Source organism: Mustela putorius, unplaced genomic scaffold (genome assembly GCF_011764305.1).
Source record: "Mustela putorius furo isolate JIRA1106 unplaced genomic scaffold, ASM1176430v1.1 tig00003869_pilon_pilon_pilon, whole genome shotgun sequence".
Classification (NCBI taxonomy): Eukaryota; Metazoa; Chordata; class Mammalia; order Carnivora; family Mustelidae; genus Mustela; species Mustela putorius.
This window is the reverse complement of record NW_025422021.1, coordinates 20,332,513-20,359,675: the sequence shown is the minus strand read 5'-3', so window position 1 is coordinate 20,359,675 and position 27,163 is coordinate 20,332,513. Positions and strand designations below refer to the sequence as shown.

General features: G+C 43.1%; 1 protein-coding gene across 9 annotated transcripts in view; it reads right to left on the bottom strand.

Moving 5' to 3' along the window:
- The window catches only part of RBMS1 (RNA binding motif single stranded interacting protein 1), a 209,717-nt gene that overhangs the window by 109,447 nt on the left and 73,107 nt on the right, over positions 1–27,163 (bottom strand). For 2 of the 9 annotated variants that reach the window (XM_045066948.1, XM_045066949.1), the window contains exon 1: positions 20,593–21,053. The exons of 5 other annotated variants lie outside the window; for them this stretch is intronic. In XM_045066948.1, coding sequence (XP_044922883.1) covers positions 20,593–20,661 — 69 coding nt within the window. In that variant the 5' untranslated portion in view covers positions 20,662–21,053. Of the gene's footprint in view, positions 1–20,592; positions 21,054–21,712; positions 21,794–27,163 lie in introns of those variants that run through there. 2 more of the 9 variants (XM_013051991.2, XM_013051992.2) reach the window with 2 other exon arrangements.

Here is a 27,163-nt window from a genome sequence, read left to right as displayed (position 1 = left end):
ATGCTTTTTGGTTAGGGCCCCTCTTTGAAATCCTAAAACTTCCAAGCTATGATATGGGGAAATAGTCATCACGTAAGACAGTTGAGAAAACCATCAGCAAAAGATTTCAAAGATTGGACCTAGATCCCACCGGAAGGGGCCTCGCTTTTGTTACTCTCAGTCTTCAGAGAGAGAAGAGGAAGAGTGCAAAAGGCCATCCAATTTACATTTTTCATTATGATTATCAGAAGTGAGAAAGCGATTTTTTTTCCCTTCTACCTAAGGTACCATGTGACAACCCTCTGTTCACAGGAGACTCAGAGCTGGAGCTGCTACTACCGGTTCCAAAATTCCGTTAGAAGACAGTGGGGGCAACTTCAGCTGGTTAAGTGTCTACCTTCAGCTCAGGTCATGATCCTGGCATCCTGGGATCAGTCCTGCATTGTGCTCCCTGCTCAGCGAGGAGTCTGCTTCTCCTCTGTCCCTCCCCACTGCTTGTGTGCTCTCTCTTTAAAAAAAAAAAAAAAAGAGGGGAAAAAAGACTGTTGGCCTTGAGGCTAATGTGGGGTTCTAACTACTATTGTAATAACATTTCAGCAGGAAAACCTGAGTGTACACTACCAAAAACAATGTTGCTGTGGAGTGGGGAGGGGGAAGTGTCCAGATTCTAATAAACTCCGCGTAGAGTTGCACTTTAGTATTAGAATTTTAATGTCTATGCAGTAGGATGATCTCATTTCTTTCTTGAAATATTGCAATTTTATTTATGTAGGTTAAGCTATGTGAATGGTCTAAGCAGCTAGTTCAGTTTATTGGCTAATATTCATTTATGGTCAAACCAACCAGAGGCCTTTTTGCACACTTAGTTATACCTCCATTTCCCTCTGTATTTTTTGCCAAACTGCAAGACTTTGATCACTTATTCCTATCAACCCTCCTTTGGTTAGCTTGGGCCCGTTTTCCAGTGTGCTGGTTATCTCTGGGCTAACTGTTCCTTAACACAGATCACAAGTCCTCTGAGCTGGACATCATCTGAAGAATGGAGAAGCATGTTTCCAACATGGGGTTACAAGTAGCTATTTTCAACAAATTTTATTACAGGGAATTCACTGGCTTATCAAAGCCTGAGAATGCCCTCATGTCCTGATCTTCCTGGCAGCTCTTCCCTTCTAGCTACTCAATAAACTCTATATAGCGGCCCGTACGGAAGTTCCAATTTTCACGATCCTGACACTCGCTAAGTGAGTGGGGCTTGGGAGGTGTTGAGGATGGAGAAAAGGCCGAGGCGAGTGACACTGCATCACAACAACCATCCTTTTTTACCAGACTGTTTCTTTCTGTATTCTTCCCTCAGGAGGGATGAGTAAGAATTGAGTAAACCTCAAATTTTAGCAAGAGCTTTTCATCAGTAAATGCTATTTCCTAAAATGAACAGTAACTGGTAAGTTCTGGGGCCTGTGGCTAAGGAAGTACAAGGAGCAGGGTGCCACTATCTGATGAGGGAGTTCTTCATCTGCCTCTGTACATCCGTCCAGCTGGGGCGGGGAACGGCGAGGAGGGGGCTGTCTCTGCAGTGAGGTCGAGCCCTGGACCTTTCCCGTCTCTGCTGTGAACGGCAGTCTTGCCCACTCTGGAGATACAGGGTGAGGGAAAGGGTCAATGAAAGACAGAAAATGGAAACAGACTCTCATTACTCACTGTATTTTGGGCTCTGAGATATCCGAAATCTCTCCTCCCTGCCATGTCCTCCCCCAAAACAAGATAACATAGAGCCAGTCAAGAATCTACTTCCCCAAACCCCCAATATATATACATACCATAGGGGGTTACTTAAAAAAAAAAGAAAAAAAAATCCATGGCAAAAACTTGACAGGAGCAAAAGAAAAAGCTTTTCTGTATCCCAGATTTCAAAGATTTTTATCTGGTCTTTAAGATTTATGGCTGGCCCTGGAAATTTAAGTTGGCTCAGCACAGTAACAGACGCCTCTGAAACCATTTCCAGTTTCTTACAGAAATCCAGAATGGCTCAAATGCATCAGCCCAGCTAGTCCAGTACTCTAGCCAACCAAGTTTCCAAGGGACACACGTGGTTAGCTTTTCTGACGTCAGTCTTAAGAGACAGATCCCAGTTTTTCTTTGGACCCAATTTTGACTTGGTTACTCATAAATTTGTCATTCTCTACTTGGCACCCATTTGCATTTCCTGCCTGCATCATCCCTGGACTTGAAAGATCACTGCTCTGTACGACAGCTCATTCTTCATCACTGAAAGATTAAAAAAAAAAAAAAATCTGAGGAATATTTCACCCAGTGATCCTCAGATTTCAGGGAGCTTCTAAACCACCTGGAGACCTTAAAATGACCCCACAGTGTTGGGGTACGCCTGAGGCAGTGGGACCCCAAAATTTACATTTTCAAGGAGCACCCCAGGAGTTTCTGATGCAGGTAGCCCTAGAACCTCTGAAAAGGGCAGAACCAAGACAGGGTGTCTTTGAAATTCAGAGTCCTGGTGTTCTTCCTACTCAGGAAAAGTCTACTCTATGGTCTCTGGAGGTGATCTGAACCTTCGGGGCACGGGGGCTCCCCTACTGTCTTCTGCGCCAGCACCCTGACTCTGTAACTCTGCCGCTCCCAGAGCAGCCACCATCCTGTCCCTTGCTCATCCAAACGACACTTTATCCCTTCCCTTGCCAACAGGAAACGACATCTCCTCCTTCTCAAACTGCACACCCTCTGGCCACACCCTTGAGATCCTCTTTTGCATCAGCTGATCTGAGCAATTTCCCGTTCCTTGATCTGACAGTTCTTACCAACCCTCCCTCAGAGAGCAGAGGGTTTCCTGGCTCCTCACTAATCGAGAGTTCTGTGTTCAGTTCGAGGTTAACAACTCCACATACCTCACTGGGTACAAACAAACACAAATCCTCTCCCTGGATGATCCCCCCAAGGACGTCCTCCATGGTGCGGCCCCTACACAACACACCAAGACCCTCCTATCGGGTCCTGGAGTCAATGCCCCATGTGTTCATTTGACAGATTATCTCAATCCTTACTTCTAGCGTTTATGACTATTTGTGGCAAAAATAAAAACAAAACAAAACACACTTCAGAAAGCGGCTGTTTTTGCAAACTCAACAACCTCATTTTGGGCAGAAAGGTATAATCCCTGCCACACAGCACTGCAGTCACTGATAAACTCTTGCTGAAATAATGACTAATAAGTGCGCTCGACTTCACACACTGGATGTGTTTCTGAAAAATCCTGCATGAGCCATTCCATCCTTTAAATGCAGCAAGGAAACAGGACGTTTAAAGAAAACCTGAGAATAAAACTAGCAAATATTGTGCCCCAAACATATGTGTAAAACACTATACTACATAAATCAAATGCCAGAAAGAAATGCAGGTTCCAGTGCTCAAAAACATGACACAATCTAGTTGATAACAAGAAACATGCCCAAACAAAAGAACAACTCATCAATTAAGCAAAACTCCTATATAGTGAGGAATTTTTTTTGGAAAGAGAAATAATTTATTGCTTTTTTTTAAAAAAAGTGCTGCCAACCAAGATGTGTCCTAAGTCTCAAAAGAGAGAGAAGAGAAGGGAAGGGGGGGATGAGTGAGAGAAAAGAGAAGGCTGAGAATAAAAGAAATGAGGTATCTCTAATGCAAGAGATGAACATCTTTGAAATTTTGTGTAAGACTCCAGAGGTTTTAATACCACTTCCCATTCCTACAGAACGACAGCTCTGTAACAGCTTTCAAAACAACACTTCAAATGACCAGAACCTCGCTGTTATGGAGGATTTACCTAATAACTACAGAAACTCACTCCTATTCCATGTCCCTAGAGGTAACCTGATGCCTTAATGGGTAATGGGGCAGCTCATCATCTCCTCCATAGAAAGGGCATTCTTGCTTCTCCACTCCACCTACACACAAACCCCAAGTGAGATGTGGTTGATGGAAAACCGCCATATTACAATTCTCTTTTAGTGTAAAAGCAAGAACCGAAAAAAGGGAGAACACAGGGATACCTTCCTGGAAGAGGTAGACCTTAAATTTCAATTTAAAGAACAGAGGAATGTGAACTTGAAGACGAGAGAATAGAATTCTGTGGCCATTTGTGACAGCTTAATAAAGCTTGGAGGAGAGGAAGGAAAAACGGACTTCAAGAAGCAAGCAAGTAACCTTTGGCTCGAATGATAGGTACGGACTGGGGCAAACCTGAGCAGAGGAAGACGCAGTCAGTTACTCAAGCTCCTTGAGGCCTATGGTTGGTAATGGACACGTCCAGAACCATTTTACATGGCTAAGCTATTTCTGTAAAGAAGTATCTTTTATCCTGTAGGTTAAACACAACACTACCACGAAACATAACATGTCCTTATATGTTGTGCACAACAGGGCTACCAGTATAATACTTCTGTTCAAAGGCAATGTGATCATGGGTGAGTCATGAAGCATTTTGGCTTTATTCTAGGCCAACCATGATGCCCAGTTGAGGAGTTATGACTAAGATGGATTAATGTCTGAAACTAGGTTGTGTGTGTTTTTGTTTGTTTGCTTTAACGATTTTATTTATCTATTTGCCAGTGAGAAAGAGAGAGAGAGACAGAGCGCGCACAAGCACGGGGAGAGCAGCAGGCAGAGGGAGAGGGAGAAGCAGGCACTCTGCTGGGCAGGGAACCAGATATAGGGCTCAATCCCAGGACCTTGGGATCATGATCTGAGCCGAAGGCAGACACTTGACAACTGACCCACCCAGGTACCTCATGATACCAGGTTGATATGTGTTGAATGGTATCCACCCAAAAAGATACATGGGAGTCCTAATCCACAGTACCTTAGAATGTGACCTTATTTGGAGATAGGGTCCTTACAGAGAAAATCAAGTTAGGATGAGGTTATGAAGGCGGGCCCTAATCCAATGTGACTAGAGTCCTTAAAAAAGGGAAAAATCTGGGCATAGAAACAGACACATACACAGGAGACTGTCATGTAAATATTGGGGTTAGGAGAGATCTGGGATAGATTCTTCCCCAGCACCTCCGGAGCGAGCATGGATCTGCCAACACCTTGGTCTTGCACTTCTCTTCCAGACCTGTGAGAATTAAGTTCTGTTGTTTAAGAACTCAGTTTATTAAATTTTGTTATGGCAGCTCTAGCAACTCATTACAAGGTGCATCAGCAGTGCTTGGACCAGGATGTTCTGATAATAACCAGGAAAATGCAAATAAAGCCAAAAAATACTTTTAAGTAAAAAAATTAACATTTTACTATCAGGATGCTATTTCTGTTTTACCATAGCTCTCTGTCTCACCACTTCAGAAGTATGGCCAAGCCTTAGGAATGCAAAATACAAAAAATGGCTAAGGTAGAGTTGCTCACATAGATACATGAAGGACGCCTCCCCATATAGAACTAAATAAGATACCTAGTCAAGACTGAGCCTTTCATCCAAAACCTTTGGGTCAAGGCAATGAATTAGACCTCCACTCACTTGGTTTTATTCTGTGTCTATCCTGTTTTGAGGGTGCCAATGTTGACAATTATCATCATCATCTGGTTTGAGTTTCATTTTCTTGCAATTCCTTTTGTGCACCTTTTGGTAAAAGAGCCAATGAAGGGGATACCTGGATGGTTCAGTTGATTAGGTGACTAGGGTCATGATCCCAGGGTCCTGGGATCGAGCCCCGCATCGGGCTCCCTGCTCAGTGAGAAGCCTCCTTCTCCCTCTCCTTCTGCTGTTCTGCCTGCTTGTGCTCTCTTGCTCTGTCAAGTGAATGGATAAAATATTAAAAAAAAAAAAAAAAAAAAAAAAAAAAGAGCCAACAAAGGATTCTACAGATCAGAGGTCTGCAACTACTATACACAGGCCAAATCCCGTCTGCCACTTGTTTTAATAAAGTTTACTGGAACACAGCCATGACCATTTGTTTGTGCATTATCTCTGGCTGTTTCTGAGCTACAGGAGCAGTGCTGAGTAACTCTGAGAGAGACCTTATGGACTGCAAAGACTAAAATATTTACAATCTGGCTGGTCACAGGAAAAAAAACATCTGCCAAGCCCAGCTATCGACAGTGTATGCAATGCAGGAGCAATTCCTCTGTAAACCTTTATGGACTGATGACCTTGATGGTCAACAATCCCAACTCCACAAGTACAATTTTCCAACCCCATTTCACACATTCAACTAAAGAACAATGAAAAGAAGAGCCTCTGAGGAGTTGAAATAGCCTCTTTTTTGCTTGAATTTCTCTTAATGCTCTCCAGTTTTCCATATCCCTTTTGAAGAACTAAAACCAAATCCGTCAATGAACTAATGCCAAGAAAGTGGACAACATACTTCCTTTTCTTCTACTCTGCTTTAGGACCCTGGTAAGCAGCTCAATATGGCCCGTTAATGGACTGAGTAACTCTAAGGTGACAACAGACACGATGGCAAAACTGATCGGCCAACTGAGAATCTCGTTTCTATCCTGGACTCAAATCAAATGCACCTGGAAATTAAGGAGTCGAAATCCAGGTCAGTTGGAGCATGACGGCTGTAAGTTAGGTTCTTCCTACGAATTTCTTAAATATCTGCGCTTCTCCATAGCATTAATTTCTACTTATATGGTTATTTATATACCCGTTCTATAGCCCCTGTTAAGACTGTACAGTTGCGAAAAGGATCGTCAATTTGTCCTTTTCAGGGCCTGACAGAGTGGCTGAGCCAGAATGGCTCTAAAACGTGTAATGAATGACTGATGATTCAAGCCGAATTTGTCTGATAAGGTCCAAATGGCACCATCAGGATATATGGGTTCTGGCTCTGGTTCTGTTACAAATAAGCTGTGTGATATTGAAACATCCTAATTTCTAAAATAAAGACTTGGAAAAGCTGATCTCTTAAGATGCTTTCAGCACTAAGAGTCTCTGCTTCTTCTGTGATACACATGACATACTAGACAGCATGTCACACCACTTCATCTAAAACCCTAGAATCACACCGCTGGGTGAATTTAGGGTTAAGTCTCCTGTTGCAGACACCAGAAAGAATCAGTGAGGGTCTCTGACAGATACCTACCTACTTTTCTTTAGGCAACCAAGAACCTTAAAATACATAAAAAGAGAGGCTCTATGTGAACTCCTAAAAGCAGCAATAAACTGGTCATTCAACTTTTTCAAGAACACAGAGCAGCAAGTGCTAGTGGGGCCTTGAGTAGAGCAGGGTTGTAAAGCCTTCACTGTGGTTTCTTCTATACGGGAACTTAACCTAGAAACCACAGAGCAAATTTTGCATGCTGTAATAAGTCAGGCAGGAAGGGGCAAAAAAATATGTAAATTTGTCTACCCACAGCCAATTATACCAAAAGGAAAAAAAAAAAAAAAAGGACGAGACAAATTTAGAGGGCAAAAGAGGGCATTAATAATTAGAATATGTGGGTTTTCTAGATCACTGATATCCTAAACTAGGTTGATTCCCAAGTCAGTAATCATGATTTCATAAATGCTTTAAGAAGCAATAAAATAGGTGGAAAAATTAAACTTGAGAGAAGAAATTAAAAACAAAAGAGATGATAGTTGGCAGATACCCATTTTTGTCTGAAAATAACATGCAATATACCATCCCCAAGAACCTTATTCAGAAAATGATTTTTTAAAAAACCAAAAATCCAAGAAAACAAAACAAAGCAAACAAACAAACAAAAAAAACCCCTCATCTGAAAACACCAGTACAAGAATGTGCCATACTTGGGAAAGCCAAGACTTTCACAGTGAGGTGACAGAGAACTAATAAGAGTCTGAAGATGGAGGCTCTTCAAGCTGTAAGACTTTGGACAAATCACTCAGCATGTCTGGATTTTCGTTTCCTTGTGGGAGAGTCAGAGGTTGTACTAGATAATGTCTAAGATCTTTACCAACTCCAAATGCAAAAGGCTCCTTAAATAAGTGTCTCTCAAACATCCCCACAGAATACAGATGGTACATATTCTAGGACTAAGTAGTTCTATCATCAAATAATCCTAGAAAACAATGAAATGCACAAAGTTGGACAAATGTCTTTACTGCAGGATTCTCAGACTTTTTCATGCTAATTCATACTGTTACTTTCCAAGGCAATACTACATAGTATGTAGTGTTCCCCAAGTTTCTTTGAACACCAAATATTTTCATTCCTGGAACACTTTCCACACTTAATAGGATCCTAGTATCTCAGCGTACACAATTTGGGAAAAGCAGCTTTAAACAATAAACTTCATGAATTTAAAATCAGATGCTGAAAGAAGCAAAATGATCACATAATAGTTGAAAGCATCCATTTCAGGAACTGTAATAACATCTCTGTAGCGTTGACATGTCACAGAGCACTTAATCTTACGTTAACTCATTGACCCTCCACTCTAGAAGCCAGGGACGGAAATAAGCATCATTTCCATTTTACCAATGAGAATGGAGTTTCACTTCTAGATCTTTCTCATCACAAACGGTTTTCTGCTAATGAACAGAATGACAATCCTCCACCACTATCATCATTTCGGGCTTTGCCTGAGCCATCCTCTAAGGTCCTCTTGTGCAAATAGACTTAGAGGACACTCCAAAGAAGGAGGGAGGCAGACAGAGCCCCTGTGCCAAGGTCTGTGTCAAGTGCTGTCACATGTTTGACTTCACCTGATCATCTCAGTAACATATGGAACTATTATATCTAGTTTTGCCATTGAGGAAATTAAGACCAAGAGTGTTTATGAAATGCATTCACTGGGGCGCCTGGGTGGCTCAGTCGGTTAAGTGGCTGCCTTCGGCTCAGGTCATGATCTCAGGGTCCTGGGATTGAGCCCCACATCAGGCTCCCTGCTCAGTGGAGAGCCTGTTTCTCCCTCTCCCTCTGTCTGTCTCTCTGCCTACTTGTGTTCTGTCTGTCAAATAAATCAATAAAATCTTGGGGGGGGGGGCAGATGCATTCATTATTACTGTGAACTAAGAAGTGAGGAAGTTGGGATCCATACCCACGTCCACCTTTTTTTTCTGTAAAAGCAACATATGAGCTCCTTCCTGCTGAGGGAGTGGAGAGAGAAGCCCTGGAAGCTGGTAAAAACCCCTGCTCTATATCATTCTCTCTGGGATTTGGGCTGAACGACTTATACCACCCAGATCTGTGAAAGACGGATAAGAAGAAATACCTCACAGAGGTGTTGCAGAAGAATGACAACGAAATGTAAAAGGACCTAGCCTTGTGCCCAGAGCATACAGAGTGCTTAGCAAATGTTAGACCCTTCCCTTCAGAAAGGGTGAGAAGTAATTAGAAAAGATAGTTCAGATGCTAAGGTACTAAATAGAACCAAAGGCAGAGAGAGACAAATAGAAATCTCTGGAACAATGTGTAAAGGCTTCTGGAGGAGGGGTCTGACCAAAGTGGTGATGGTAAGGAAGAGGGCTCTGATAAAGCCAGAAATCCATCCCATATTCTGCTCTGAGGTGGAAGAAGAAACTGGGGACTAGTACTTCCTAAAGAGGAGAAGAAAAGGAAGGAAGGAAGGGAGGAGTGATAGATTTGGGATCCACACAAACTGGCACCTTTTTTTTTCTTTAAAGGCAATTTAAGATATTTTGAAGTAGTTTGACAGTGTATTTTAAAACTTAAGTTGGGCTTGTGGTTCAGTTAAAAAAAAATTAGTGTTTTATTTTGGTTTGTGGTTCACGGTTCGTTGAAGTCTGTTTGAAATATGATTTGATTTACACAAATATTCTAATAGTAGAGACAGAGAGGTATAAATTCTACGAGAGTCACATCTTCCTAAGAGTGTAAGCACCTGAGCATTTACTCCAGACATACACACGTGGTCTGAGTTCTTCCAACAGCTGCACAAGGTAACATCCCAGAAATACTCTACCTTCAAGATCGTGAACCCCGAATTTCCTCTCACATTTCTCCTTCCCTCACTCCCAGAGATTTCTCTTCATCACAACCGGCATGCCCCTCTGCGTTCTCACAGTTCATTCTCTCTCTTTATTTCACGGGGCTCCTTCATCGTCATAACAAGGCTCTCAATTTTTACACCTATTCACCTTAGCAATGCCAAACCCTCTTTACCCAGATTCTCTCCCTCCATTTATTGCTGGAAAAGGGTCAAAATATCTTGCCAGTTGAGACCACTGAACTCCTAGGGGCCCTCAACCCTAGCTCAGTCATCTTTTTACTCATCTCGATTTGAATATTCACCAAATTCCCAAAAGCAATTATTCCCAATCTTTTGTCATGTTCTTTAAGCCTAGAATTACACTCCCCCCCCCACCCCCAGGTTGTTGCTTTTTTTTCTTTTCCAGTCTTTACAGATGACCAACCTTCTTACTTTTTTTTTTTTTTTTTTTTAATTTATTTGACAGAGAGAGAGAGAGAGGCAGGCAGAGAGGGCAGAAGCAGGCTCCCAGCCAAGCAGACAGCCTGAGGCGGGGCTCGATCTGAGGACCCTGATATCACGACCTAAGCTGAAGGCAGAGGCTTTTACTCACTGAGCCACCCAGGCGCCAACCCTCTTACTGAAATGGAAGTTTTTAAAAGACTGGGCGTCACTGCTCAACTAAACTCCTGCTTCCAGTATCCCTGCTGGAAACTCACTCAGATCCCCTTCCTTTAAGACTAACCCGGCCTCAAACTTTCTTAAAGACCTAGCTCCAACTATTCCTTCTGTTTTCTACTACCTTGCTCTACCCTCCCCATACACAGTCAGCTACTAAGATAATCTTGCCTCAAGGCTGTCTGAAGAGACTCCTTCCTCTGGACACCAGATTTCGCTAAAGACACACCCTCCTCACTCATTCACTCCTTAAACCCTCTGGAATGTGCTTTCTACATCCCCCATCCCACCTGCCCTTCCTGGCCCCACCACACACAGACTACTCTACTGAAGCTTCCGTTTCAAAGGCTTTCAAACACCTCCCAATGGATATTTCCAATAGCCTTTTGGTCAGCCTTTGTCTTCCCTGATCTCAGGAAACATGGAACAGAGCTGACCATCATTTCTTGAAGCTTTGTTCTTCTCCGGCTTCTGTGACCCTGGGTTCCCCCAACATTTTGCCATTTCTTTCCTCTTCCCTTTACCAAAGGCTCATCTTCCTCCTTCCCACTACAGAATCTGTTTCCCTAGGTCTGTTTAGCCTCTTTTGGGCAGGTTCTCGCCCTGGAGTGCTTCTACCTATTCCCAGTGCACCACCTCTTAAGTTTCAGGATACTCCCTGAGCTTGGGGCCTGCAGCTCCAGCTCTGCCTGGGAAGGGTAGTGATGTGTGACTCATGGAGCCAAATTAAAGTGGCCAAACCAAGCTCATTGCCTTTCCTCAGAAATGTTCAGGGTGGTGGAATGAATACTCTAACCTCTTAAGCACCCCATCCACCCATCTTCCATAGTGGACATGGGAGATCTTTTAACAAAAGGAATGCACTTACTACACTACAGGTGTACAGATACATGTACTAGCCAGAAAAAGATGTGCTGTATAAGTGCACCATTCCAAGGAATGAGGGAATCCAGGCCAAACATGAAAATCCATGCACCCATATGACACAGCCTCTATGACGACTTCAGTGCAATCCCAGGGAAGCAGTTAAAAAAAAAAAAAAAAAAAAAAAAAAAAAAGTTTATAATGATCTCCTGGATGCAAAATGAGTTCTTTTTTTTTTTTTAAGATTTTTTTTTTTTTTTTTAAATCAGAGAGAGAGAGAGGGAGAGAGAGTGAGCACAGGCAGACAGAATGGCAGGCAGAGGCAGAGGGAGAAGCAGGCTCCCAGCCCAGCAAGGAGCCCGATGTGGGATTCGATCCCAGGATGCTGGGATCATGACCTGAGCCGAAGGCAGCTGCTTAACCAGCTGAGCCACCCAGGCATCCCTGCAAAATGAGTTCTTACAGAGCTTCACACTGTGGGTGCTCCTAGCCCCTAAGGCTGGACAATTCTCCCTTAATGAGACTCAAATGCACATGGAAGGGCCTTTTGCATCTCTGGTGTCTGAACACAGAGTATCAGTAGAATTTAGCACTTCCCCTGCCCTGATTTAACACATTAAAAAAGGTAGGAAATCCCTGTATCAGAATGACTGGGCTCTTTCTTCTATGAGCCCAGAACCAGCAAGGCTGTGCTAACTTTTCATTTTCCTAATCATCTAAAACTAGAAACCTAGGACCCTGTTTTACTAAGCACCCTCCACATCTAGTTCCCCGCCAAATCTTGTCAATTCTTTGTGTATAATCTTAAATCTGTCTCATCCAGTACTTCCACATTACCACTCTTCTTTTTCACAGCTTTATTTCAACTGGGCACTACCTTCTAAACTCAGGCTCTCTCGTCCAGCCATTCTAGCAAGCAGGCTCTAACCTAGACCCGCCTTCCAGCCTCTACCGGGCAGTCTGGCTACCTTGAATTACTCACGCTCCATCTACTATATTAAGCCCGCGCTTTCTATCTTCAAATCTTTGTCGTCCCGCCCCTCTCGCCTGAAATGTCACTTTCCTTGATGTGACCCACCATTCCATGCCTTGAGTCAGAAATCTGACGTCATCTGTAAGTTCTCGGTTTCCTTGCACAAGTGGTCATAAACTATTCTGGAGGACACAGATCCCTTTGGCACACTGATGAAAGCTAGGAACCGCTCCTCAGGAAAGAGCTAACCCGGGCACCATTTTATACACAATTTGCATATTCAAATATCTATAAAATTTGGTCATCCCTCTTTTCCGCAATTTAACTGCCTTCTTCTGGGTCCTATCTCACAGGTGTTTTAACAGCTAGCTAACGGATTTCCCTGCTCAGCCTCTCCCCGGAGGAGCAACAGTGTATCCCCTGAATGCCACCAGTTGACTTCCTACAGAAGGATGGCCGTCCCCAAAATGACTTAATTTATGTTACACATTCAATATTACTTAACTCGGTGTTTTGGAGCCAAACTTCCAGTCAAACAAACAAACAAAAAAACATACCCTTTCCCTTGGAATTGGTCTGATGCATTTGACCTATAAAACTGAGAAGAGAGAGAGAGAAAGTAGAGGTAAAGTCATTTCTAGAATCCTTCATGAGGTAGGACTGGTTTGATCATAAATGGTCTTCCAAAAGGGCCATTTTTAGGCACTTCCCTAAGCAGGGAGAGAGATCTTGTCTTTTGAACAGGGATGAAAGGAAATTCTGGGCAATGGGAATGACATGAAGAAAAAAATGCGATGTAATAACCTGAGATCATACAAAACATGAAGGTCTATATTTGCACCCAACCTACACACACACACAGCACCAAAACAATGAGACTTCAACAGATTCTGTCAAGTGACGCATCAGTGAACACAGTAAAAACCCAACGAGGCAACACAGCTTTCCTTTCTCTCTCTCCCTCAGCCTCCACCTCTTCCTTCCTCCCTCAGGCTCTCTCCTCCTCTCACTGCGAAGCCTTGCAGCCTCCACCGCACACATCTAAAACTCCCCTGATGTACTGAAAATCCCCCTGGGTTACACAGCAACAACAGCCTGTGAGGTGCTGACATTATCTGTACGGCGTCTCTCTGACAGAAACCTCATGTTCCAGGATAAATTAAAGACGCCGGTAAAGAAGCCACCACCTCCCACACTGCTGCCCTTTCAGAAAGCGGCACTAAACAGGAAGTAAGGGATGAAGAGAGTCAGGAGTATTCGTAACAAAACGAATCCAAAGGATTCTGATCTAAGGAGCACAACAAGGTTGGCTCTTCACATTCAATGTGGAAATGAAACACAGGGGACCTTATCTGTCCACAAAATAGCTATATTTAAGTGCAGCTGGAAGTCAAATGAAAACAGAGACAACAGTGGTCAATTTCTCAGTATTTAGGATCGTCACTTCCTGAAAAGTAATCTAGAACATGAAATTTCATATATATAAGTCCATTTTCCCCTTACTGACTCATGAAGATTAACCGGTGTCCCCCAAAATGTCTTAAAGACAGTTTTAAAACATCAAAATATAGAAGGCTTCTTTGGTCTGTATAAAATTAGGAAAGTAGTAAGTTCATAAATATAAAAACTATCCATCAGTAAATAGGTGACTTCCAAAAAGATGGTATTAAGAGTTTGCAGTAAAAAGAAGAATGGAAATTCATAAAGAATAGGAAAGGACATCTCAAAGCTCAGGCACTGAACCCAGGAGTGCCTAAGTGCTACTGGCTGAAATTCTCAATGACGTGAATGTCTTGGATGTGACAATTTGTAGACATCAAAATAATACGATTTTCTAAATTTTCTTCTTCACTTTTTTTCTCGACAACCGAAGAACTATGTATTTATTGTGGGAATCAAGAAACACTGGAAGGTCGAAAAAATGTAAACAATCCCTAAAAATAAGTCACTCGTGATCATACCTACCAAAAGAGGAAAATATTTGTTAATATTTTGGCAATTTTCCTCTAGTCCTTTTTTTTTTTAATATACTTTTGAAACTGTAGTGTATGCACGATTAACAAATACGGATATCTCTCTCTCCCTCACTCTGTCAAATAAATAAAGAAAATCTTAAAAAAAAAATACGAATATAATCTGTCCTAGCTTACACTTTATTGTTTGAAATTCCATATGTTTAAATAAGCAAAGCGGAACCAAAATACAACTCTATTTAGTAGGGGAGCTCACTCTGATCTCACACCAGGTTTTGCTGTCACTGCTGCCACTCACTATGCGCTAAGTAAGAATAGCTATATTGATTCATTTCTTGAACACAGAACTCGGTTTGTCCCATTTAATTTTTTCACCTGTCTTTATTCAAGAAAAAGCTTGCCTCCTTACCTCACAGCCCATCTATCCTATTTTAAAATTTACTAAGCTTTTAGAATGTGTTAAGCAAAGCATTCTCTACAGATGAGATTAAAAACAAACACCCACCAAACACCTACAGATGTTCAAGGACAAAAAAAAAAAAGCTTGTTTTTTTTTCTGAGTAATGCAAAGAAGGCGTCTGTGAAAACCATATATACAAACAAGACAAATGAAAGAATTCAGGAAATCATCCTGCATATACTAATAATTGTATCTGTTTTCAAGAAAATTAAAAGGTAAAAATTCTCATTGATAAGAATCCCCAGTGCTCTTTTTCTTCGTTCTCCAATCAAATCTTTGCATAAAGCAGAGCGGATTGAGAGGCTTTCTTTCCCCAAGGAGAAAGAAAGCACTCTCCGCTAATAAGAGCATGACATGGGAATACTTGTTTTAAAATACGGTGGAGTGCACTTTTCTACTTTGTGGTTCTTTCTTTCTCTCTCTCCTTCCAACAGTGGAAGAGCCTCATCTTCAAGCTCCAGGTCCTTACCCATCTGGAGGCTGCCCCCCACTTTCTAAACAGTCCATTCTTAGAGGCTGTGTCAAGGTCTCCCAGGATCACACAGAGCCTCCCAGGACCACCCGCCGCTGCTTGCTCCATGGGGACATGAACAATAACAGCACCTCAGAAGGACTGAGAGCAACAACCCTGCGGAATGGGCACTACCATCCTTCCTTAATGGAAAGGGAGGCTTAGTGAAAAGCATGCAAGTGGCAGAGCCAGAACTTAAGTCAGTGTCTTTCAATTAGGTTGAAGGACCTGTTAAGAAGGTACAGTGTGAAATCTGCATCATCATCAGGGTTCAAAGTATACGTTAAGAGATAAAATGTTTGTGGTAAAAGAAGGGGAAATATGGTTTATAATTATGATTTTTTTAATAACTAGTTTTAAAAAATGAACTGGGTTCCTGGGAGACGGGCTTGCTGGACTGAGCGAATAAAAATACACAGTACCATGCAATACTCAGGACACACGGATATAAGAAATTATTCACTGCTTACTGGAAATTCAAATCGAACGTGGCATCCTGGATGTTACCTGACAACGCTAGAGTAAAGACCTTTATGAAACAAACAAACAAAAACACTAATAAATTACAGAGCTACACTTCTCAGAGCTGAAATCTGGGACGCTCTGTGCGCCACATGTCTTTGGGAGGCCAAGGAAAGGGAAGTGTAGTCGGTTTCCAGCTGTTCTTAGCTGGGCTTCCTCTTTTTCCTGGTAGCCGACCCAGCCCTTGATACCAGAGACCTAGCTTTCGCCAACTAGGCCATTTAATAAATTCATGGCCTCACAATTCCTGACCCCCTCTCCTTTATATGAATGTTGTGAAGATTAAACATAATTGAGCTTGAGAGGGAATATCATCCATAGATCTTCAAATACTTATTTTTGGTGGACTGCTTTGGAAATATATTATCGGAAACCTGGGCAAGACAGACTACCCGCCCCCACCCTCACACCTCCCCCTGCCCCACACCCCACCACCGAGAACAGGCTTGAAAAGTATTGCCAATTATGTGGTGAGCCCAGCTGACATCAGTCCCTAAATGGAAGAAAACAAAAACAAGAAATATGTTCAAAATCTGAAGTGAACTACAGAAAATGAAGTGAACCGCCAAAAGGGATACCCAGCAGAGAAAGCGGGTAATCACAGATGGAGAAGTCTATACCTTTCAAATGGTTATTGATACATATTGAAAGCACAGCTCCTTGATTCATAAACACTGCTGAATCACCAACACACTGAGATAGCCTAATGTAAAAAAAAAAAAAAAAAAAGGAAGACCCTACCTGTGCATTCTGATTTAGTTTTCTGCTACCTTCCCCTCAAATGCCCGTCTCCGTGGCCTGAGCATGTTTACCTTCTTCCCAAACGTTTACCTTACCTTCTTGTCGACAAACTGGGAGCAGCTCAGACAGTGTTCATTTAAATATTTCTATGCACAACTTTAATCTTCAAACTTAACAAAACCCCAATCTACCACACATCGATGCTGTGAGCAGAAAGTGCTTGAAGAGGATTAATCAACAGCTTTGTATGTCATCCTGCAACAAGGCCAAACACTGAATCACTGCTGGCTTCTTCACGTGCAGCTACACCCAGTTAATCTTGAAGAAAGCAGCAAACTATGTAAATCTACTTAAACCGGGGAGGATAAGTACTTCACTTGTTGAAAGTTAGCAACATTTAACAAGTACGGCTATTAGCTGGCCCTGACATTTGTGAAGAGAGAGAAAGATACACACACACACACACACACACACACACACACACACACACAAACTCTTGCACCCACTCCTCTACCTCAAAGGCCCCATGGCAAACCAGGAAGAAAGGAACTGCTACATGCCACAATTTGTAAAAACTAATTTCTATGACATAACTGAGTCAACTACTCCGAGAAAGCCGTTCTAAAACTGACGTCAGAAAATGTGGAGAAGTGGCTTGTAAAAAGAAGTCAAAGCATAATGGAAATATGTTTTCTGTATTTAAAGCCTTTAACATAACGCTATTTTTTTCTTTTGAAACACAATAAAGTATGTTCATAACTACAGACGTCCTGATAAGTGGCTTTTGTTTAGGTTGCGAGGTATTTTCCTACAAGCAGACTGGATATGCTTAAGGAATACCATGTGTCTGAAAGGCGCAGTCAACAATCCTAGGATGTATACACACTTCTCTACCAAGGCTTGAACAAGCCATCTTCGTCTAGATACTGCCTACTGGGTTATCAGTTCACTCACAAGTGTCTCACTTTGACCTGAGCCAAGCAGGTGTATTTCTAATGTGCTCAGAGGCCTGTGATGCAGGAAAATCCTGTTTATCCGAGATGATGCCAGAGATCAGCGCTCTTTGATGCCCTCCATATACTGCACGGGGCAGGAGGGGCACAAGCACCACCTTTCTCTGCTTGAACTGAAACTAGCTGACTCCAATACATGTCAAATATAAAGTTTTTTAAAAAAGAGGTTCTACAGTCATTCACTGAAGCAATACTTGGGCTTTCAAACAAATATCACGAACCCATCACCCATATCATCCATTTACTTTACCCTTCACTTTCAACCTCACAACCTCCACCCTCCCCCCCCAAAATAAATAAATAAATTAATTAATTAATTAAGCTAGAAGGAATCCCTAAACTGGACTTCTCACATGAGAAAGGCAATGGGCAGTGATGCAGACAAGCTCTGTTTCTATTGAGATGTGCACGTAAGCAGGCAATTGCAGTATGATGGTTTTAAGAGCTTGACTGCCAGGGTCCAAATCCCGGCTCTGCACTTTGGGTTGTACAGACTGGAGAGTCACTTAACTATGCCTCAGTTTCCTCCGCTATAAAGCAGATAGTCCTGTTTCATAGGACCGTCAAGATGACCAAAATTAGTTAATCCACCTAAAGCACTTAGAACATCAACCAGCAGGCAGCAAGGTGCTCTGTGATGGTAGGCTGACTGCTAACACACACATATAAAAAAACAAAAAACAAAAAACTATCATTTCCCCATCTTTTTCCAAAGGTGATTTTTAGGCATTCCTCACATTCCATTTTTTCCTCAGGCAATTTATCTGAAATCAGCTCCAAAGAGCTGCTTATATATTTGCAGATTAAAATCGAACCACATTGTACACCTAAAATTCACCTATCCTTTCATCAAAATGAACAATACAAACCGAAAGGTGCAAGCTTAACATCACAAAATCTTATAAAGAGCATTAATGAGACTTCCCGTTTAGACTAAGCCAGGATGAGATCACAAAGTCACTCATGGTAACCAGGTCCCCATGCTGGAAGTGTGCTTTCCCAGTGAATGGCTAAATACTAACAAAAGAAGCCTTTGACTCAAATACCACTGGTACCCGGGGTCTTGTGTCTGTATAATGCCTACACATTCATTTCTTTCTTTGCCTATAGAAAAAAGAAAGTCTGTTTGTTTTTCTGATTCAGTCAGCCCTTTTAGTCTCTGCATCTAAGGAGAGCCCAGTGAAAAGAAGAGCATCTTATCAGCGTGCTCCAGACCAGCAGGCTGTCCCCCTCCACACACAAAACCTCCAGCCCCTCACAGCAAAAGGGCCTCGCCCTCAGAGCCTTTTCCCCATTTCAGAGCTAACACCCCGCCGGGTTTTGACAACAAATAAACGAATACACAAGGCCTTTAACATAATTAGCCATCTTTTCAGGTACAGAGAGGTGGGTGGAGGAGGAGGGTTCAGGAGAAGAATATTTATTGAAAACTGGCCTCACTGATGGAGTTGATGGAAGTGTGCTGGGTCCCAGCGTTTTATTTTAAATGAGGCTACATGAAGTGAGTTTAGAGATGCCTGGATTTCAATCTAGACAATTTTAGCATATACCTCAGACAGGTCAGAAATGCAGATTTTTTCTTCATGGGGGAAAAAAAAAGGCTCTTATTATGCCAGGTAAAAGTTGCATTGACTTGGACAGCAAAGGCACACAGACCAGGCAGTAAACACCCTTTTCGAGGGAAAGCTAACAAGTAAAAGAACCAAAGACCAGAGAACAATACTTTTTGACACCATCACTGTTAGACCAAATTAGCCCTACTCTCAGATATACGTACGTATGCTAAGACAGAACCCCCACCAAATGACTTTGAGGACAAAAAGAACTACCTATGATCAATAATCCTATGAATGTCTTTAGGAAAGCCACCAGGCATCCCTGTCATCTGTCATGATCTTAACAGAGCTACAGTCTGCATGGAAGGATGGAGTTCGCTTGTATCATCATTGGGATAATAACTTAATTGATTTGTCTCCGTGGCTAAGGATGTAGACAAGAGATTTATTATGGAAGAAAAATATCTGCAATCGTGTTTTTGTTTTCTCAACAAGCATCTTGCCGCTGACCTCTAAATCAGTTTAACCTTTTCTAAACAGACCTGCACATTTTTTACATAATTTAAAGCTAGGTTTTGTTATTGCTGCTGCTGAAAGGCTCTGTGAGATTTATCACAACATGGCTTCAGTAACCTTCTTTTAAAAACAAAGATGAAAAACAAAACAAAAGGCCGAAACTATAAGCTCCCAGCTCCACTCCTTTTCCCGGCAGGGGATTTCGATCTAACCACTAAAGTGCCTTTGGAGTTCAATCTGTTAAAAAATGTATGAAACGGTATTAAAATAGGAAAAGGCATGTGTATGACTCAGGCTTATCCAAGTATCTCTGCAACTAGGGTGTCACAGGATTTCCCTGTGCTTCTGAAAACTGAAAACCCTGAGAAAGTGACAGAAGTTCCTGTTTCGTCTCTCTTTTTTAAATATATATATATATATATATATATATATATATATATGGGGGGGGGCGCGCGCGAACAGACACAGACACACACAGAAACACACACACAAATTGGTCTTCCGGGTTTGCTATGAATCAGGCAGGTTCTTTCAGGTTCTGAGTGAAGATTGTTGCAAACCAATGTTACGACGTATTATCGTACTCTCTACACACAAAGGTTGGAGGGGGGGGGAGAAAAAAAAACAAACTTGTTGCAGAGCTGGGAGAAGCCCCTGGCCCCGCGCGCTGCGCTGCGCTCTCGCCGCCTCTCCGCCCCTTCCCCTTCCTCCACGTCCCACCCGGCGCGGCCGGCGGAGACGAGGGCATCTCCCCTGCTAAGGTCACCGGCCCGAGCCGTCCCCGCGGGCCGCCTCCTTCGGAAACAAGGTCACCGCCCAGTCCGGTCCCTCCGAGGAGGAGAGCGGTGCCCGGCCGAGCGCTGGCGCCCTTTGTAAAGCTGGGCGGCCGGCCTCGGCGCGGCATCCCGGCCGCCGCCTCACCTGCTTGCGATAGGGCGTCCTGCAGTTGCTGCTGCCCCCGGGGTTGCCGCTGCTGCTGGGGAAGATCATCGCGGCGGGCGCGGGCGGCGGGCGCGGGTGCAGGGCAGCCTCGCCGCGAGGGGGAGGGCGCAGGAGGGGCCGGCCCGGGCCGCGGCGCTCTGGGAACTCCCTCTCGCCGCGAGGCGGCAGCCGGCGGGGGCTGCAGCTCGGGGCTGACTTCTCCTCCGCCCTCGACCTCCGGACTCGCCTAAAAGTGCGGCGCGACGGCGGCGGCGGGCGAGACTCGGGCAGCTCGGGCAGCTCGGGCGGCCGCCGCCCTGCGTGCCATGGACGAGAGTTCGCGCGCGGAGCTGGCGGCGCCGCGGACTCTCCCGGCGGCAGCGGAGGAGCAGCGCCGCCGCGTCCCCACCTACCGCGGCCTCAACCACCGCCCCGAGAGCGCGCCGGCCGGGGGCGGGGAGGCGGCCGCGCACCGCCTCGCGCCGCGCCCAGGCCCACCCGCGCCTCCCCGCCCGCCCTCTGGGCGTCGCGCCCGCAGCCCCGCCAGCCGATCGGCCCCCGCTCGCTCCCTCCCGGGCTTGGGGCCGGGGCCGGGGCCGCGCCGCCGAGGAAGCCGCCGGCGCCCCCGCTCCGTGCAATGGTTGGGTCTGGCTCCCCGCGTGCCGCACATTCCTTGGAGTAGCCACCCCCCTCCTCTTTTCTTTTTTCCACCTCGGCTCTTTGCCTAAGCACCAGCGGGAGCTTTGCACCCCTGCTCGAAGCCCCCTTTAAGGGTATGGCTTCGGGGAGCACCCAGACACCTGGGTAGCAACTGAACCAGTCCCGGGTCTTCTCTCTTTTCTTTCATCCTGGCTAACTCCCCTCCACCCCCGCCCCCAGTCTCCCCAAAAAGGTGCCAGCAACCACTCCTACTTCAACCAACAAACCAGCCTTCCGTCAAACCTCTGCAACTCGGCGTTCCCCCAAATCACAACGCTAAAATTTTAGCATTGGAAAACAGGTGTACACTACCCACCCTCTCACCGCAAGTACGGACGGTAAAGTTCTGTACTTCACACCCATGCCAGAGTTTACCAGTTTACCTTCAAATTAACAATATCAAATAGCGAAAATCACTTACGGCCATTGGGTTGGTAAGACTTCCTTTAAACCGAATAGCGGAATCCTGCTATACGTTACATTACAGATGCCACCGAATGTGTTCTATTGAAGGGACACAGAAACTGCAAAAAGGAGACAAAGGGAGGAGGTTGTTTCCTTTGTTTCCCAGTTGAAATTATCCAAGGCGGCTCAAGATGCCCCCTTCCTTGATCACTTTCAAGTCGGGTGTATGAAGCCTTGAACGCGTGCATTGTGGAAGGCCTCTACAGCAAGTCCTACAGGCAGACCCCACAGGGTCTGGTAGGCTTGCCATCTTTCACGTTGGCCTGTTGAGCAGTATTACAGGGTAGTATCACAGCGGTATTACAAAGTTCTTCCCTGGCCTCTGGCCTCTAACACCTTGGAAAGAGCCATCTGCCGTGATAATGAAAAATCCTAACTCCTCTAAGAAGTGAAGGCACTTAACTTCTGGCTGCCATAAGGAAAACAAAAAGTGTCCCCTAGAGTCTTTTAGTGACGCCGTGGCTATTTGATCTCAGGGTTCTGAGTTTGAGCCCCATGTTGGGTGTAGAGATTACAAAACAAATAAACAAACAAACTTTAAAAAAAAAAAAAAAGTGTGGCTATTCAGAGGTTTTTCCAGCAGCAAGGAACTGAAACATCTTAGATAACCTGCTGGTGACTTCACCACCATATTCCACCTCCATATTCTAAGATGCACCTAACATTCTCCAGCAAAAATGAGAACTAACAAGTCTCACCTAATTAAAAACAACTATATACACAAAACATGCATATATGTAATTCCTAATTCTTTCCATTAAAAATAAAAAGCACCAACAAATGAAAATTATTCTAGGCACAGTACTAGGTACACCATGTACAAGTAAAAACTTGCTCGATAAAATTCACAGAAACATATCTGTCCTTCAAAGTGATTTAAATAAACACAGCACAACTAACATTCAGTTGCATGTTAATATTATATATATGCCAGAACTATTTCCTTCAACTCAATGGGTTTACGATTGTTTCAGCTGCTGCTTTGCTGTCTCGCATCACTAGGATGCTTTACTGCAAGTTATCAACCACAGGTATAAACCATAAAGTGTTAGGTAGAACTGTTCAAGTGATAGGTACCTTTTCCTGAGAACTTAATGCCCAGGACCCCAGAAGTTCAGACCTATCATCTATGGGAAAAAAATTCCATGTACAACCTCAGTTGCCATGACTGGTCTCTTAGGAAACCACAATCTAAACCACAAAGAACAGCATAGATTAATTTTTCTGTGGCTCTGCTCTAAGTTCACAATACTTTTGATGTGCTATTCTAGAATGCTAAGATGTGATTTGATATCCTGCAACAGTTTTAAAAGGATAAGGCAAAATTTCAAGTAATAACAAAATTTAAATTAGAATACTAAAATATACTAACAATACTTTATACAAAGTATACTTAGAATACATTAGTATTCTTATTAAATGTAAATAGTATTTAAGACTCTTTTGAAGAATAAAAAAGATATCAAAATACATACATACATACATATATATAGTGTCCTATAAAGATGAATGACACAAGAAAAGAACACAAGGCATATATTTTTAAAAACAATGTCTACCAGCCAGGGTCCAAAAGTTCCAGACTTAGGTAGGTGCCATACTCTTAACTAAGTAAAACATCATTAAAAAAAAGAGAAGACAGCCTCAAAGACTATAAAATGTAATGAAATCACTAAAGCCCAAATGATTCCAACCTAAGAGAAATAACAGAAATATGAAATCATGTGTGTATATATAATCCATTATAGATAGTCACAAGCGCTTAGTTGTAAATGATTATAGGGATAGATCTTAGTGAGATTCATCTGGGAATGTTTATTAACCTTTGAAACAAATACGTTTTAAGACACACAAAGCAAGGAAACATTCCAGAGAAACTGCAAGTTATCATGCAAAGAACAAGGGCTTTGGAATCTGTCCTGTACATGCTCCTTCTCCTGAAAGGGAAACTGAGACTTAGCCATCCGGGCAGACCTACAACACCCTCCACCCCCAGCTCAGCTGGTGGGTAAAGTTATGGGAATCTGACCCAAGAGCAGCCAGTCCAGAGACAGGCCAGTGACCTGTGACATGGATCGGATAGAAAAAAATGAACAGAGCCAATCAGATTCTCACCCTTGGGAATCTGATTCAGAAAACTCCAAGAGCTGAACTAGTTAGGAAAGGGGCAGAAACTGCAATAGTGCCAGGGGGTAGAGTTGAGGCCACAAAAAGCCAAAACCATATGCAAGCCAAGGTTATGAAGAAGCAGAAACTATGAGTAAACAGGAAGCTGCCTGGCAGCAAGCAGAGAGTAAAGCAGATGCCAGGAGCGGGTGAGCACTTGGCCGTGAGATGATGAAGGGAGCAGCAGTCCCCAGAGCTGCTTTGGCTTCCAAGAGTCCCTCCATGTGTATACTTAACCCCAAACCCCCCTTCTTCAGATGGCTTAAGTGAATCTGGATTTCACAATCCAAGGAACAAAATTTAAATAGCCGAATAGATCTGGCTCCACATTTCAGCTTCTCACTTACTAGGCACATGGCTTGGGGCAAGGGAGTTAACCTCTCCCAGTCCCAGACTCCTCACAGATTGTCTTAAGTATACATACGGTATAACAACAAAAGCGCCAAACTCAATAAATGGCAGCTGTTATTACTGTTTTTCCAGGTTTTATAGCGGTGGCTTGCAGATTTAAGTGGGTATACCGTATATATAACTGATACCTAGGACGTCTGGCTGACCATCAAAGAGCGGGATCAAGGGTATAGATGGAATTGACAACAAGTGAAAGGGGCTTTCTGAGTCAGTGTACACCACAGACTTAACTTTCAGAGGTTTAAAAAAAAAAAAAAAGTGTGGCAAAAGGTCTGTTTCAATAGCCTAGGTGCCTTGGAGTTTTTCTCCTGCATTTGTTTTTGTCCCATTTCCTTTAAGGAAGTTATGTGTTGGACCGGGACCATTTCGGTATGAATGGGAAGACCGTGGGCAGCATGAGAGATTACACTCTGTAAGGCAGGAGGAGTCTGCGAAGGAGGCTAATAAGGACTGAGCCAGTGGGAACAGGCAGAAGCCTGTGATCTCGGTAGAGGAGAGGAGACCCCCGACCTCCAAGCATTTGTAGACCTGGAATTTGAGCACCTGAACTTAGGAGACACTTGTCCCAAGAAACAATCTGAAAATGTGACTTTCATTTATATATCATTGACAACAACCCTGTGAAGTGGGAAGGGAGAAAAGGCTCCATTTACAGATGACAGGGAAGAAAGACTGGCTGACTTACCCATCGCTAGTAAGTAGCAAGCAAGCGTTACCACTGAGACCCAGCTCGGGTTAAAAGACTTCATCCTGTGCTCCTTTAACTCTATAATGCTGTCTCCCCACAAAGCCTTATAAATAATGCTTCAGTTCCTAGGTAAGTACTGTAACCCCTACAGAACCCAAGCTACTATACAGTAATAACACAAGGCATTAAGTGGTAAGTCCCAGCCAAGCGGTCTGGACAAGTACATGCTATGGGAGTCTGCCAGAGAGAAAGATAATACGGGATATATGACATGGGTGTGCAAAGCTCTGACGAACACATGGTTTTTTTTGAGAGACATTTAGAAAGAACCATTATGCAGATGACCAAAAAGACAAGACTTTAAGATAGAGGGCTTGGATGAGACAGCCAGTGGACTTGGGGCGATAGCTGCTGAAATCATGGCTAATCGATGAACTCCCAGAAGGGAACAGATGACAAAAAGTCAACAGGCTAGGAAACCCCCTCATTCCAACACACACATTACTGAGCCCCGCCAGAGAGAGGAGCCTTTGAATGAAATTACTACAAAGAAAGTACAGTGAGGAAGCTCAGCTTTGAAAGAAGAAAAAAAAAAAATGGGGGCAAAGAAGATGTCTAAGGAGGTAAGAATAGAACATCTCTATCAACAAAAGAACAAATCTATAGCAAGTTTCTAGCCCTTCAGGCGCCTTATTTTATTTGGATCACATTAAAAACAGAAAGGACTTGAGGAAAAACTCATCCAACAGTATTTCAAATTACAATCTTTAATGAATAAAATATAATCACACGGTATTGGTTAGTATAAGCAGTTCACACTAAAAAATTGTTTACATTTGAGAGTCTCTATGTTTAAAAGCTCACAAAGCCTCCGGCTCCCAACAAAAGAGAGAGAGGGGAAAAAAAAGGAAAGAAAAAATATGAGGTCAGCAGATTCTTTAAATTTCTATTCTTTCCTGGTACAAAATAGAGTTGATAAAGTACCCAATTTCAAAAGTAGCAGCAGTATTTTCTATTATTTACTATTTTGCTTTTTAAAAAATCTACGATCCTTATTCCAGACTTAAAGCCTCCCTAGGCACACATAAAATCATATGATAGAAAAATGAAACCACTATAATAAAACTATAGCTCTATAGCGAAAATGCTAGAATGCATACAGAACATAAACATACCCCTATTCTGTAGAGTCTGACCACAAGCAATAATCCAGTGATTCTTAAATCTATTCTGGGGAACCAAACCCAACAGGCTTTGCCCTACTACTGCTTCCCTGCATGGACTAATAAATAATAGCTGTCATTTATTGAGTAACTACTATACTCCAGGCACTATCTCAGCATGTCCCCTGCCCTGCCTCCCTCTCTCTTTCACACACACACATGTACAACAAAAGAACACTTATCCCACTTTGCTGAAAATAAAACTGAACTGAAGCTTGGAGGCTTAAGGAACTTTCCCAAGGCCATAGGTCTAATACATGATGAAACCAGGGAGTTTGAACTCAGGTCTCTCTGACTCCAAAGTCCCCTGCCTCCAATAACACTAAAAATGATTATTGTAACTCTTAGCTAAGGGTCAAGTCCAAACCCCATGGAGGGGGGGCAGAAACTTAAGAGACTAAGACTAAGCGTGTGTCTTCCCCAGTCACCATCTATGTGACCTCAGACCTCCTCACTTAAAAAAGGATACAGGGATGCTCTTTCTCTGTCTCAAATGAATGAATAAAAAATTTCTTAAAAAAAAAAAAAAAGGATACAGATAATGTTGAGTTTTCATTCAGTTGAATATGAAGGCAAGCTTTTTAAAATTAGAACATACAGTTAATAGTACAGATATATATTCTCACCTAACCTAGTTCCTAAATCTCTTTTAACTGATGGTTACTAAGATATAACTCTTTTCTTGAACCAGTTTCATTTTCTGGGCTAGTTGGTAGGATGGAGTTGGGAGAGATACAGAAAGAACTACCTTCTAGAAGCTGGGATGGTGATGACGTGGAAGGTACTTCCAGAAACATGCACTGGAACTGAAAACATATTTTCCCTTGAAAGTAGTAGGAGACCATATTAGTGATCGGTTTCATTGTGGGATTTATAGATGCTTATAAGTCAACTAAGATCCTAATCATTATTTAGGGCA